A 16,267-nucleotide genomic window follows, 5' to 3' on the forward strand; every position below is an offset into this window, starting at 1 on the left:
CCGGTGAGTGTATATGGCGGTCGACACGCTCCCAATTTGGAGAAGCAGACAGGAGTACCGGCACGGAAGCTCAGCGATGTGCTGCTGCGGATGCCACGTTAGTTCAGAAAGTCAAACAAGCTAAGCGATCGATGCGTGTAGCGGTAGACCAGCAGCTCCTGTGTTCTGAGAGATAAAAATGACAATTTTGTGAATGGAGTCTGGTCTTGAAAACCGAGATATAACGGCTTCAGTCCCCCTTCGGAAAGGGCCGTCTGACGGCGAGGTAAAGCAGTGAAAATATTCTAAATATAGCGTACACTTAAAACAAATATTGATTTTTTTTTAGGTGGCTAAAATGTGTTTTTCTGCGTCTCCCGTCAACAGACGCTTTACCTCGCCGTCAGACGGCCCTTTCTGGCGGGGAACTGAAGCCGTTATATTGAAGACCAAACCAGACTCAATTCACAAAACAAGTCATTTTATCTTGCAGAACACAGGAGTAGACATACTGTACATACAACCCCACTACAAACCCAAACTCAGCACGAGAGGAGATGTCTTCAAAGCAATATAAAACAGATACTTAGAGAGAGTAGTATGATCTGTTTCACTTCCTAACACTAACGTCAGCTCTAAGCAGCTTATAATATACAATCAAAACTACTGATAACTACTAATGCCAAGATTTTCTTTTTTTTAAATCAGAGCAAATATTGAATTAAAAATACAATATTTTTTTTCCTAATCATTTGAATTGTGTGTTTTTACTCACCAGAGACTGGCAATAACTCACTATACTGTACACCGACTGTGCAATATCAATACTACTCAGGTGTTATTCATACTGTGCAATATTCTCATTCTCACTGTGCAATATTATTTTTCCACTTGTGCAATTTTGTTAATAGTCTGTTTATTGTTAATACTGTATATATTGTTCCTATTCTTATATTCCTTCTATATTTGATTCACTTTTGTTTTACTGTGTTGTATCTTGCTTTTTGTTTTTACTGATGCAACATGTTTTTTGCACTATATATCCTCTTTGCTGCTGTAAACTGCAAATTTCCCCACAGTGGGACTAATAAAGGAATATCTTATCTTATATCTTATCTTATCTTTTATGCAAATAACCACTATAGATGACTATAACAAAGGACAACATTTAAAATTAGTGACAATTATTTTTTGAGATGGTTCCAGGACGGTGGTGAAAAAAGTCAATTACAGTTCTTAGAAATAAAATCGTAAATCGGTACGTCGTTATTTCAGAGAGATGTCATTCAATGATGAACAAATTAGGGATTCACCGATCCAACTTTTTCAGTCCCGATAGCGATACCTGGACTTTGGGTATCGGCCGATACCGAGTACCGAACCGATACCGGTGTTTAATTAATAAGCTGTATGTCTCACTGTATGGGATCATTCGTTATCAGACTTGATTTAAACATTGCTTTCCTAACAAAATAAATATATAGATTTACTGAATTGATATTTATTATTATAATATTAAATCTTACACCAGCAACTTGGTAAACAAAAATCTTAAAAATGAACAGGAATTACAGTTAAAGAGTAAACCTTTTTAATGCGGCAACAAATTGGTTAAGCAGGAATTAAAATTACAGTATATAATGTATATATAGTATATAGACCATAAATCTATCTCTAAAAAGTATATAAAAGAATTGAATTGAATAGATCGGCTCCATTGTAACTGAAACGATGCATCCCTAGAACAAATCCATTGAGTAATATGAAATGTATAGGTGCAAGGCGTTAAATAGGAATACAGTTCGTATTCTATCAGATAACGTGTTTGCAGAGATGTCGGTTTGTATTTATTAATAATCCTCTCATCCCTCCACAGGGCTCCTTTAATTCATTAGTAGATTGTTATCTCCCCTTCTTCCTCTCGTCTTCCTCCTCTATCAGTTTATCAGTCAGCATCGCCGGACCAACATGCTTCCACAGCCAGCAGAGCTGAGAGATAAGAGGGCTGGGCTTGTTCCTTCACCCACTCAGCTTTCAGACCTCCAGCTTCATTAACGACACCTCAGGTCAGCGAGCGACCTCCAAGGTTCCTGCTGATCCCCTCACCGCTGCCCACCATGATCCTCTACCTGATACTCCACGTTCTAATCCTCGGTATGTAGCCGACTTCATTTTACACGTGGCTTTTAGATTAATCGTGTTTTACCCTTCTAAGTATTTCCTGTTTTTTAGGTTTGGTGCATGTTTCCATGAGTGTCCATTGTTTTCCCTGTGTGTGTGCACTGATAAGAATCTCCCAGTAAAGTAACAGTAAAGAACTGGCAGCAGGGTTGCCTTTATGTTACTGTCAAATTAACATTATTATACTGTCGCTGAAATTTACAGCTTTGTACTGTTAATGAAAAATACAGTTTGAACTTTATTAATTTCACATTATTTCACAGTTATTTTACTGTTTAAAGATACATTATATAGCTGTTTTTCACCTTTCTTTTATCTTACTGATTTGTTTTAATGCACTATTTAGGTTGTATTTTTTACAACATTATTTTTTTTGCCAAGATGAAATTTTCCCAAAATGTGTGTCTCTAGCTGCTACAAGCACAGAATGCAAACCAGAACAACATGTGAGTGAAGAACAATAAAGCTAATTCACTGATTTTACAATCATGTACAATGTACAAGCCTCACATGAGCAGATCAGGTCCCAGAATTAAACAAATACTGTATGAAACTGTTACTGATGATACTTTATAGACAGTTGATCAGCAGTAAAGTGCTGTTTCTTAAGTATGCATTATAATTATAATATAATTAATTTAACAGGTTTTCTTTTGTATTAACATTAAAGCACTGTTTTTAGCAATAACAGGTTAATACTGTTGAAATCCTGCTGTAAATTAACAGATTGTTTACAGTGTGGGATGGATGAAGGAAAAAGGTGAAGGGCTTTTTAGTTTTAGCAGCAGCAAAGAAAAGGCTGCTGTAAGTGTGTTTTAATAATATGTGCTGGAATTATTAAATAGCTTTATGAATTTGTGTCCACAGGTAATGTGGAGTCACAAACAGCCAACATGACGGAGGACAAGTCGAGCAAAGTTGAGGGGAACCAAACAATCAGAGAGTTCTCCACTAACAACAGTAAGACCATTTTCATTGTCAATCTATCTGATGATTATTTTCTTGATTAATCATTTAGTTTATCAAACAGTACAGTGTCAGACAGGCCCTCGATTAAGAATGGCTATTTTTTTATTCACTTATTTTATTGTATTTAAGTTGTAAAATGTATTCTATTTAATTGTTATTTTATTAATCATCTATTTATTGTATTTAAGTTGTAAAGTTTTATTACATTTTATTGTTATTTTATTAATCTTTATTTTATCGTATTTAAGTTGTAAAATGTATTCTATTTAATTGTTATTTTATTAATCATTTATTTATTGTATTTAAGTTTTATTACATTTTATTGTTATTTTATAATACATTTATTTTATCGTATTTAAGTTGTAAAATGTATTCTATTTAATTGTTATATCATTAATCATTTATTTTATTGTATATTTTTATTATTAGATTTTATTTTATTTCTTATTTTTATTTCTTATTTACTTCACATTGTTTTATTACTATATCAGTAGTTATAGCTTTTAATTATATTTTATCATTTTTTTATCATTTCATTATCTCACATGCATTGGTCTCAAATCATGCAATTGTTTTGTCTTTTCTGCTGTTTTCACGGTTCACACTTATCACCATTTTCTCACATTGTATAGACCAAATAACTAATCGTTAGTTGCAGCCCTACTTTCAACAATCCAAAATATTCAATCTATCATTTATCTAAAATTGCCAGTTAAAAAAAATAAAAAGATAAATAAATACAAAATAAATAAAAAAATATATATAATGCAATTTTGACATGGCAGCATTATGCAGACATCATGTGGATTTGACATAATTCATTCACCAAACTTGTTGTTTTGCCTGCAGGTACGATGAAACCAGACAACGTGACGTCCAGCTCGTACAAAGACGAGAAGAGTCTAATTGAGAAGGAACTGCAAAACAACCAAACATCGACTGTTATCACAGAGGATGATGGTGAGTGTTTCTACTGATTCTCATCAGTGCCTTTAAACTTCCTGTACTTATGTAACGTCTTACTATACAGCTGAAAACTACGTGATAAAGTATCAGGAATCTAGTTTCAGTTTTAGGTAAAAACCAAGATAAAGAAAGATGCACTAGTGAGGTACTGAATGAGCTCATAACGTCATGAAATCAGAGTCAAGTCAAAGAATCTGTATGAATCTGAATGAAGCAGCATATCACAGGAAATATAGGTTATATTTCATCCATTATTTTTACATTACTTTGCAGAGAGTTTTCAGGACCGGGAAAACAAGATCCCAGGCAGAAATTGCCAAAAGGACTTGCTGGTAGAGTACAGTCACAGCGTCTGTGGTGCAGATTTTGACGCAGAAATGATGTCGATCAGCACTGGAAACTGGTGTGTGCTGGAACATGTCATCAAGTAAGAGGATCTACAGAGCTGAGTGTTTTTTTGTTTCATCTTTTTATACTATTTATTTCAAATATTCAACTGAAATGTTCTGGGTTTCTTTGCGTCATGTGTCATTACTAAAAACTTAGCATCTACAGTAGCTCATTTATATTCTGATTCAAGTCCATTTTATTTCTATAACCAAGCCTAAAGACAAAATTCTTGCAATGCAAAGTGCACTGCAGGGCCAGTAAACATGTTTTGGGTGTGCATATTTGCAGTATTATAAATAAATGCATTGGTGGAGTGGTTCAGGTCATCTAGAAATAAAGCATAAAGTAGGGTAATGTGTCATTTTACCGTTGTGGTGGATTACAAACAAACCATACAGTAAGCTTGGTGACATTTCGGACCCATTTACAGCTGCTATTAACGTGTTTGGCACCTATATTAATGATCATTTAAGTCATTTTTCAAACATAAAAAAACATTCCCTGGTTTCAGCTTCTCAAATGTGTCATATATGATATAGTGAAACACTGTGGGACATTACAACGCACATTTTTCACAATTGTCTGACACTTTATAGACAAAATAATCAACAGATTAATAATCAATAATGTAAATAATTGTTAGTTGCAGTCCTATGATGTTCACATCTTAAATAACTAATGCACATATCATGGATACGTGACTTACATGTTTCTTTCATCTCATTAGCATACAAGATCACACAGTACTAGAAGGATAACTCTGATACAGCTACAGATCAGTACTGAATACTATAAAGACAGAACACTAAAGAACAGTAAATATTTATGTTCACATCAAAAAGCATCAATGCATGTATCAAATACATGACTTACAGAGTCTGAACTACATGAGTGGTTTACAAAAAACAGCCTGCAATACCTAGAAGTGAAGGGAAAGTAGTTCAGTACTCAGATATTAATAAGTAAAAGTACCAATACCACAGTGCAGGAAATACTCTGTTACAAGTAAAAGTAAAATTTTACAAACGTAAAAATATTGGCATCAAAATATACTTAAAGTACCAAAAGTAAAAGTACTCATTTTGCAGAATGGCCCATTTAAGAATAATGTATAAAGTATTATATTATTGGAATATGATTATTGATGCATTAATGTGTACACATTGCTTTCCTCCCTGGGGGATCATTAAAGTTGTATTAATATAATAATATCCTAATTTATTTGTTGATTAACTTTGGTAGAATTATCTGAATCTGAAAAGTTTATTTTGTTTATTTATTTTGCACAAAGTAAGACACAAACATAACAAAATAAATAAATAATACACAGTGCAAGAAGAGGCAAAAAAAACAAAACACTGGACTTATTTTTAAGCCTCCAACTTAAATTTAAATTTCACAATGTTATAGAAAACACAAGATTTATATACAGAAATAACATAAGTAAATAAAGTTATCAAATAAATGTAGGAGTATAAAAAGGTATAATATTTGGCTCTGAATTGTAGAAGAGAATGAAGAGTATAAAGTAGCAGAAAATGGAAATATTCAACATTGGATAAGTACCAGTAACTCAAAATTGTACTTTAGTAAATGTACTTAGTTACTTTCCACAAGTTTCACAAGCAACAGGTTCATGCACAAATCACACACATTAACAGGCCACTGCATGGTTAATAAATGCAAAACTCACATTACAGCTGTGTCCTGCAGCTGTTTAACTAACACAGACAGCAGCAGAAACACAACAGCTTCAGAGTCCAACACAAACAAGATATAAAACACAACCTCCATAAATAACATCAACAAGAACACAGCCAGGAGTTAATTAGTTAGTTAAACAGACATTGAATCCATCAGGACAGAAACCAGCCAGCAAAACAGACTAAAGGTGTAATTTACTCACGTTATTTGATGATGAATCTCATTTTCCTTTTCTGTGGTGAAGATGAGGTGGTACACTGTGAAACCAGCTCATTAACTAGCTAACTCTCCAGTTTAATCAAACTTTATAATGTTAACTTTCTCATCTTTGGTGAGCAGCTAAAGTAGGACTGGTTTACTTCTTAATTATCTTCAGAGTTTCTTCTTTCAGAGTTCTGTCCCTTCATAGTTTAATAGTTTAGCAGCAACAACTTCACCTGTTTCACCTGTTTTTAAGACTGCAGTACCACTTTTGACCACCAGCCAACACAGGGTGGCGCTGTTCTTCCTCCTCCTCTTCTTCTTCTTCTTCTTCTTCTTCTTAAGATGGCTGCAACAACAAAATAATAATAATGATAATATTAATGATAATAATGATAACAGTAATAGCATTATTTGTTTTAAAACACATAAGATATTCACAGGAATAAAATAAGAGAACACAATAATACAAAACATATAAAAAAAAAGTTTGGCTAGAAGTGCATGACAAATAAGGATATACTAAATACTAGATACAAAAAAAATAGATTAAATGAACTAAATACAGAAGTATAATAATAATAATAATAATAATAATAATAATAATAATAATAGCTTTATTTGTAGAACACTTTTTAAAATATAGTTAAGAAGTTTATTTTATTCTTATTTTATTCACAGAAATAAAATAAGACTATAATACAATAATACTAAAACAAAGACAGTTTGGCTACATAAGCATGACGAATACAGGACATGTAATAAATACAAGAAAATAGATTAAACGAAATTAATACAAAAGGTATTATAATAATAATAATAATAATAATAATAATAATAATAATAATAATAATAATAATAATAATAATAATATATTTATTTGTTTTTATTTATTTGTATAAAACATTTTATTTAGTTTATTTTATTATTATTTTTATTATTATTTATTCACAGTAATAAAATAAGAGAACACAATAATACTAAAACAGCATAACAACAACACTGGCTAAATATGCATAACAATGAGGACATACTGTATAATATATATATTTTTTTAAATGGATAAAATAAAATAAAGTAGTTCCCAACAAATGCACTTTTTACTTTTGGAAATTACTGAAAAAATATATACATATTTGTGAATATTGTGATATTTAAATATTGTGTAATATTGTGATATATTTGTAGGAAGCATTGGGCTGAGACTGAAAGCCACAGACGGAGAAGAGAAGTCAGAAAGTCCAGCACATTGTTAGTCATCTCATGAACAATATAGAACAAAACCAGCCTTATCCTTTAAGCAACAGTAAACTGTGAATAGTAATGTGGCACTGGGAAATATCCCTCATCAGGACTGGGAGCAGTAGACGGCTGCAGCCTGAGTTAGAGTCTCTCCCACTGCAGAGTATGAACGCGACTGATGGTCTCTTTCTTCGACCCCCCACGTATCCACAGCCTCAATCATCTCTGTTTGTGTTCAAACAGGAAATAGTTTCAGCGCAACAGTCTCGGTTTTTGTCACAGATAGATGTGGCACGCTTCGAAAGCTTCGTGGTCCAACTGAAGAGTTTCAATGTCTTCTCATGAAATTAGATCATTTCACTATAAAATATAGTGTAAACTATTTTCTCTTTGTTGAAAAAGTCACTTAAAACTTTGCTTTTAATACCTGATTTTAATTGTGGCTTCATGAAGCTTTTATTTTCTAACTAAGTTCATATTTTCAATGTGCTTTTGTTTGGTTTGTAAAACATCAGAAAACACTGAAAAATGCCCACCAGAATTCCCCAGAGCTCTAGGTGGCGTTAAAACCCAAAGATGTTTAATTTACAATCATATAAAAAAGAGAAAAGCGGCAAAAAACATTGTCAATTTTTGCTTGATAAATGGATTCATTTTCAGCAGTTAGGTGTTATCCTCATTAACAGATTGGTTTCTCTGTCTATTCCAGCCCGTATCACGACATGACGTTTTGCCTGGAGAAGCTTTCTGGTATGGTCGGCTGTTACTACCCAAACCCCATCATCCAGGACTTCTTCCTCTCCATCCACTCTTACTACTTCCACAACTGCTCCTATGAGCACTATGATGCACCTCATGGGCTGGTGATGGCCCTCACGCTCATCCCAGTGAGCATCATCCCCGTACTGGTTTATCTGGTGGTCTGGAGAAGTAAAGTCCAAGACTGAGTCGTGTTAGAGTTCCATCGTGCTGCAATAAACCTATAAACAGTATATGTTGTATATGAGAATATGTTTATATTTTATAATCCAGTCTGGTAGGAAATTAAAAGTTGAGAATGAAGTTATGAAGTATAAATCTGAATGTGGGTGAACTGACATTTTTTACTTTTATATGTTTTTTTAATGTGTTTCACTGAGACTAAGTATGTATTAAAGGAATAGTTCAATATTTTGGAAAATGTTTATTCTAGGGCTAAGGCAATTTGTGATTTTTCGGTTGTAGCGGGCTTTTAAAGCTAGAGTGAAGATACTGTTATCATATGAAACTAGAAAACCTAATGAATCCATCGGTACCAGCTAGGTCATACTAGCTTGTTGTGAAGGAGGTTAAATAACGCTCCAAACTTACGCAACATTTTGGGGTCAAAAGGGGTCCCTTGACCTCTGACCTCAAGATATGTGAATGAAAATGAGTTCTATGGGTACCCACGAGGTTAATTTTAATATTTATTTATTTATTTTTGCACTTATTATTTATTTTTATAGATTTATTTTTTAAATATATGTATTTATTTATACATTTATTGACAGCATTTACATAATGAGGCAGAAATGCATAGAGAAATGTCTAAAGAAAAGAAAAATAAATAAGTTTGGGGAAATAAATAAGGGGTGAAATGCAAAGGGAAAATTGTGCATAAATAAAGAAGTACATTTAAAAATAAATATAAAATAAATATAAAATAAATAAATAAATAAACAAACAAATAAATAAATAAAAAACTAAATAAATAAATTTTAAATTTTAAAATATATATATATAAATAAATAGAATGGAAAATTAAACAGTTAATTTATGTCACATTTTATCTTAATAATAATCTTTAAAATTGTTTTTTTAAGCAACACAATGCGATTTTACTCCTATAATGCATTATATTTTTGTGTGTTTTATTCTTTTTGCAAAATAAATAAACTAAAACTTAACCAAATGCATGCAAAGCTGCAAGGACACACTGCGAGTTAAAAGTTTACACACAAACAAAAAAGTGTCAATGTGTGAAATTTCTAAGAAAAGAAACGTTCCCTTAAATCTGCTGTGGTTCCCGGTAGCGCACGTGTGTGTGTTTATATGTGCTATCTTTGTGAGGACCAGCTTGAGTTTCAGACTGAGAGTGAGGACACTTTTTTCCTGCTTCGAGGGGGCTGTTTGGTTAAAGTGTGGTTTCAGATCAGAGGTGAGATAACACAGCAGAGTCCTCACAAGTATAGAAGTAGCAGGCTGATCTGCTGTGATAACGGCTCTGTGATGTCGATGGTTGTAAAAGACGCTGAAGATAAGAAGAAGGAGGAATCATTAGCACAGAGTCTCTCTAACACCATTGCTGCTTGGCCTCTGTATGCACACACACACACTCACACACACACACACACACACACACACACACACACCCACACACGATCACAGTTTCTCATCAACGTAACAGGATTGTTTTTAACCCTGTGTGTGAAACTTTATAGTGATACACAGCTACAATCAATATTTCGGAGGTTGTATTGGGCTCAGTTTTAAATCTAGAGTGAAGATACTGGCATCATATGAAACTAGAGAACCTAATGAATCCATCAGTACCAACCATGTCATACTAGCTTGTCATGAAGGAGGTTAAATAACGCTCCAAACTTGAGTTAAATTTTGTTGAGGAAAAACTGTCATGTCCATTTTCAAAGGGGTCCCTTGACCTCTGACCTCCAGATCAGTGAATGTAAATGTGTTCTATGGGTACCCACGAGTCTCCCCTTTACAGACATGCCCACTTTATGATAATCACATGCAGTTTGGGGCAAGTCCTAGTCAAGTCAGCACACTGACACACTGACAGCTGTTGTTGCCTGTTGGGCTGCAGTTTGCCATGTTATGATTTGAGCATATTGTTTTATGCTAAATGCAGTACCTGTGAGGGTTTCTGGACAATATCTGTCATTGATTTGTGTTGTTAATTGATTTCCAATAATAAATATATACATACATTTGCATAAAGCAGCATATTTGCCCACTCCCATGTTGATAAGAGTATTAAATAAACTATATTTGATACAGTTTGTTGCTATAATGTGGCTCAGTGCAAAGTAAAGAGGCCAAAGTAGCCGTGAACTAACACACGTAGTTTAAAGCTATGTGTTGTTACACAGACAGGAGACAGAGGCTGTTAAAACAATGATGGTCTGCATTTCCTTTCTCACTCATATCAGCGGCAGCTTGTTTGTTTAGATCAGATCTCTGCAGCCGCTCGTCAGTGATGATTCTCCCAGCAGAGAAAGAGCATTGTCTCTCTTATCTCGCAGCCTCTGTTGATACTAGACGTCCTGCTGGTGCTGCAGCATGTTTGGCATTTTACTGTATCATAAAATCACACCATTAGATGGAATAAACATTCGAAATTTTAGGAATAAATTACTTTGTCTACTTTTTGCATACAAAAGGCAGAAGTTTGTCTTTGGTTTGCATGTGCATAATCTGCTCTTAAAAAGGTTTTATTATAACACAACATTTCACATCCAGACAGGACCTATTAAAGCACATTTACATAATGTAATTATAATTTACACATTTGGATGTGTTTTGACTATATACATGTTTTTTTATATAACAATACAATACATACATTACATTAAAATACAATCACAGCGCTGTAGGGGATTCAGATATGCATATGGAGAAAAGTTTGTGGATACTTGAGCGTTTCATCCGTCATTTTTTTCGAAAACCATATTTATTAATCTGCTGCTTTAACAGCCTCCACAGACATTAAAATCAAAAAATTCATTTGATATATATATATATACACATATATATATAATATATATATATTTATATATATTATATATATATAAATACATTTTTACATTTAAAAATTAATATAAAATAAATACAAAATAAATGCAAAAATAATTCAAAAATAAATATACACATATATATATATATATATATATATATATATATATATATCAAATATGTTTTGGAGACCTGAAAAGGTAAAATTAATCCATTAATTCATGTGACAAAAAAGAGCAACGATTAGAAGATCACCATGATTTAGTTTTTTTTCTGCATTTCTTATCCTGTAAATTATCTCATGACCACCTGTGGGGGTCCCGACCCACAGGTTGGGAACCACTGGTCCTTTAAATATCATTGTATTGTAACATTAAGAGTTCACTTCATTGGAACAGAAGTATGTGGAGTGAGGGGTATCCACATACTTTTGACCATTAAGTTGTGTGAAAGAAAACATTGCCACCTACTGGTTCAAATTAAGTAAAAGAAAATTATTCCTGATTATAGACTATATTTCTTTTAATTTAAAGGCTGGATTCTGTCAAGAGCACCACAAAGAAATCATTAATTTTATAAGTAAGAAGCAGTTTGTAGTTTAAAAGCCAAACAGAGACATGCAGCTGCAGCCTCAGTGACTATTGTTAAGTGAGAGATAAGGTCACATCAAACACAGACGACCATTATTAGAGTCTCTCCACCTATTGGAGGTGAAGCAGCAGGAGGTCAGAGGGTTATAAAGGAGCTGTTGGTTCACTGTTAGTGAGACAACAACCAGGACGGGACATAGTGTTATACAGACAACAGACTGGGACACTAACTCACTGAGGTAAGTCATCACATCAGCAGCAGTTTGAGGAACTATTTGGATCTTTTTCTAAAGTATAGCAGCAATATGACGAAGTAAACATAAATACTGCATGCAAAATTATAGCAAAAGTATAAGAGTGTCAGATTGTTATATTCAGTGATAAGTACTGAGATTACACTGTAAAAAATACTCCATTACAAGAAAAAAATCCTGTTTTCATGACTTTACTGAAGTAGAAGTTTATTTTCAGCAAAATGCACTTAAAGTATCAAAAGTAAAAGTACTTAAATCTAAAACAATGCATCATATTTTATAAGATGGAAAAAGGATGGATAGCTATGTGTATTTATGTAAGATATTTAAAGTAGCTAGTATAGCTGTTAGATTAATGTAGTGGAGTAAAAAGTACAATATTCCCCTCTGAAATGTGGTGTATATAAAGTATGGAGGACGGAACCTGCCAAAATAGATAGATAAATAAATAAATAAATAAATAAATAAATAAATAAATAAATCATTTGATGAAGTAAAAATAATATTAAAATTAAATGTAGCCATTAATTGTTTAATGTTCCCTTTTAAGAATACAGCAATAAATAAGTTTGGGGAAATAAATAAGGGGTGAAATACAAAGGGAAAATTGTGCATAATTAAATAAATACAAAAATACAGAAATAAATGCATACATTTGAAAATGAATATGAAATAAATAAAAATAATAAATGCAAAAATAAATTAATAAAAAAATAATAATAAATATATTTAAGAAATTACATTTGCTACATTAAATTACATATTTATTTATTTTTTATTTTTTATTTTGGCACGTTGCATCCTCCATAATATAATGGCATAAAATGGAAATACTCAAGTACTTAAGTACAGCTCTTTAGTTACATTCCATCCCTACTGTAGTTATATTGTTAGGATATATATTTATATTATTACAACATAAACATGTTAGCTGCATTTTGATGTTGTAGCTGATGAAGAAGGAACATATTTTGACGAATTTAGATGCATTTAGTGGAGTAAAAAGCCCAATATTTTATATTGTAAGTGGAGTATAAAGAAGTGTAAAATTGCGTAAATGTAATTTCTTCCACTGTGTAAATACAAATCTGAACATTTCCCCTCAAACTAGGTCTGAATGGTGTGTTTGTACCTAAACAGTATAATGATAAATCACACTGTGAAGAGATACTGTGATACTCTTTGATGATACATAACAGGAAAACCACAGAAACACTTTGTCTGCAGCGTTAAGACCTTTAAAAGTTGGTGTTTCTGTGTTTGTTTGATGTCTAGACACAGAAAACACAATCTGTCTGTCTGAGGACGTGTGGGCTGATTTATGTTACACTGTGGAGCATTTATGTTTCCTAATGAGTCAAAAAACCTCCACACCTGAGATCCAAACTTTAACACAATGCATCCTGTTATTAACTCTGCAGGTACTTTGTTGTGACTCTGTGCAGGTAAAATGGTCGGTCATCAGTGGCTCCCAACCTGCGGCTCAATCTCAGTGACTTCAGCCAAACAGGAACAGGAAACACGTAAGTATTTATCTAGTACTTTACTGAGCACACAAGCACTAATAAACATTTAATAAATGGTTTACAACACAGCAGATATACATGTTTATATATGAATCTGTGAATAAAAACACAGTTTTAATAATCTAAAATCTATAATAATAATGATAATGAATGTTTGTTGTGTTTTTGTAGCTTCAGGTTGCCTCGGTACCAGAAGAAAAGTGACGTGTCACCACGTCCGTCCAGTGGTCGCTCTCTCAGCTCTCTGCTTGCTGCTGCTCGTCACCTGTGTCGCTCTTTCTGTCCTGTGTAAGTTACAAGTTGTTGACGGGAGGCTCAAAGTGTTGATGAGCCAAAATGAGAGAGTTTCGGTCTAAATAAGCTGAAGGAAACGCGCTGAAATAGTTCAACATTTTGGGAAATACTCTTAGTTGTTCTTTTGGAGAAGTTTGACATCACTCTCACGTCTGTCTCAGCTGGAGTCAGGATGCGGTTAGCCTAGCTTAGCATAAAGACTGGAAGCAGATACACCAACACACCTACCAACCACAGACTGTATATAAGAAATAGACGATGTCACCGTGACGTCACTCATTGGTTTGTGGACTGCGGTTTTGAAGGCTTGAGTTCAGCATTTTAGCCGTCGCCATCTTGGTTTTTTGCAACCAGAAGTGACATAAGAGGCATTCCAAAAAGGTTATAATTAGGGCTGTCAAAGTTAACGCAAATTCGTTTTAACGCCACTAATTTCTTTAACGCATTAACGCAATCGATATTTCAGAGGTTGTAGCGGGCTCAGTTTTAAAGCGAGAGTGAAGATACTGGTATCATATGAAACTATAAAACCTGATGAATCCATCGGTACCAACCATGTCATACTAGCTTGTCTTACAGGAGGTTAAATAACGCTCCAAACTTAACGCTAAATTTTGGTGAGGAAAAACTGGCATGGCCATTTTCAAAGGGGTCCCCTGACCTCTGACCTCCAGATATGTGAATGAAAATGGGTTCGTCAGTCTAGGAGGCTCATTGATGTGTTTTAATTGATTTTGGACATATTAGAATCTTAAAGCAACTTAAAGGGGAAAACTGGGTGATAAAAGGTTCAAATTATAGCTTTAAAACTGAGCTTCTACAACATAAAGATTGCAAGTTGCATTAATGCGTTAAAGAAATTAGTGGCGTTAAAATGAATTTGCGCGGACGGGTTATTATTGCGTTAACTTTGACAGCCCTAATTCAAAGTTTTCTGTGCTGGAGAAACATTTTAGAAACGTTCTGTGTTGTAATGATTCTTTGTCTTTAACTTTCAGATAACAACGAGTCAGACGGCAGGCCGGGACGGAAAAGCCTCCTGTTTGACTACCAGAACATCAGCGACAGCTACCTCACTCTCACTGCAGCAAACAACCAGCTGAGAGGAGACAACGAGCTCCTGAAGGAGCACAGCGCCTGGCTGCTCGAGCAGACCAAACTCCTCAACAGGACGTCAGATAATCTGATGTCTGTTAATCTCGCTCTGAGTTTAGAAAGCACCGAGCTGATGGAGCAGATTGTGAATCTGACTTCTACAAACCTACAACTCACACGAGAACACGAGCATCTGGTTCAGCTCACGTCTGAGCAGGAGAGGAAGAAGCTGAACATGTCTCAAACTATCAAACAGCTGGTCGAATTCAACACTCAGAGAGAGGAGGAGGGACGGCGACTCGCCCAGATGAGCCGCCTCCTGAGGGACGAGCTGGACCAAGTGAAGGAAAAGAATCAACAACTTCTGGAAATCAACGACAAGTTTCAAGGAGAAGTTAAAAATCTGAGCGGGAAGATCGGAGCTTTGTTGAACGACGACCGTGAGAAGAGATTAACAGATCTGCAAGAACAAAACCAGAACCTGAAAGAGAGGCAGGAAGCAGCAGAGCGAGAGACGAGCAAGACCATCGAGACGGACGAGATGCGTTCATTAAAGGAGGTCTACCGCTCCCTGGACCTTTACTGCCCCGTGGTCAATCCCAACACTACAGGTATTTTTTGTTTCCCCATGTTAATAATAGCTTTGATTAAATTCACTCGCTTCAAATGTTATCAGCTGACTGAATGGGCCGAATCAGCCTCATAGATATGGGTTAGAAGAGACCTGCTACACCTACTAGGCAGCCCGGCCTTTATCATCTATTCACATGGTTCATCGCCATTACGAATACACAACTCGTCACATACTGACACTTTGTCAGACCCCTCGGCGTTACTTTTCGTTCGCAGTAAACACGTTGCTTAATGTTGTGAAGTAAACAAAAACACTTGCTTAACGGCCAGGTGAAAATGATTGTATATTAACGTCATACCAGCAACATTACGACTGTAAAATATGGTCACAGACATGAAAAAAAGTTCAGATTTATTTTTATAAATCACCACTTCCTGCTTATGTTTCAACTTAAAGCAACTTAAAGGGAAATAAAAGAGGAAAACTGGTGTGAAGAGGTTAAAATTCGGCTGAGACAGTTAACTA

The 16,267-nt window shown here is 34.2% G+C and overlaps 2 protein-coding genes across 6 annotated transcripts in view; one reads left to right on the forward strand and one right to left on the reverse strand.

Annotated features, from left to right (window-relative positions):
• Positions 1 to 6,702, reverse strand: part of LOC119478996 (formin-like protein 1) — a 66,074-nt gene extending 59,372 nt beyond the window's left edge. For 3 of the 5 annotated variants that reach the window (XM_037754139.1, XM_037754135.1, XM_037754134.1), the window contains exon 1: positions 6,392 to 6,701. The gene's annotated coding sequence lies outside the window, so the exon portion shown is untranslated. Of the gene's footprint in view, positions 1 to 6,391 lie in introns of all 5 variants that reach the window. The other 2 variants (XM_037754132.1, XM_037754131.1) reach the window with 1 other exon arrangement.
• LOC119479030 (receptor activity-modifying protein 1-like) lies at positions 1,922 to 8,802 on the forward strand. The gene is made up of 5 exons (XM_037754217.1): positions 1,922 to 2,133; positions 3,028 to 3,120; positions 3,979 to 4,089; positions 4,369 to 4,522; positions 8,342 to 8,802. Exons 1-5 carry the CDS (start codon positions 2,097 to 2,099, stop codon positions 8,577 to 8,579), a joined length of 633 nt encoding a protein of 210 aa, XP_037610145.1. The 5' UTR covers positions 1,922 to 2,096; the 3' UTR covers positions 8,580 to 8,802.
• The last annotated feature ends 7,465 nt before the right edge of the window (positions 8,803 to 16,267 follow it).

The sequence above is a fragment of the Sebastes umbrosus genome, chromosome 20, assembly GCF_015220745.1.
Source record: "Sebastes umbrosus isolate fSebUmb1 chromosome 20, fSebUmb1.pri, whole genome shotgun sequence".
Classification (NCBI taxonomy): domain Eukaryota; kingdom Metazoa; phylum Chordata; class Actinopteri; order Perciformes; family Sebastidae; genus Sebastes; species Sebastes umbrosus.

What these genes read in the sequence shown, in the direction of transcription:
- LOC119479030 (XM_037754217.1), top strand. Translation starts at nt 2,097, where the DNA reads ATGATCCTCTACCTGATACTCCACGTTCTAATCCTCG. An exon ending in TGTTATCACAGAGGATGATG is followed by an intron (nt 4,090 to 4,368) that starts GTGAGTGTTTCT and finishes ATTACTTTGCAG; the next exon opens with AGAGTTTTCAGGACCGGGAA. An exon ending in GTGCTGGAACATGTCATCAA is followed by an intron (nt 4,523 to 8,341) that starts GTAAGAGGATCT and finishes TGTCTATTCCAG; the next exon opens with CCCGTATCACGACATGACGT.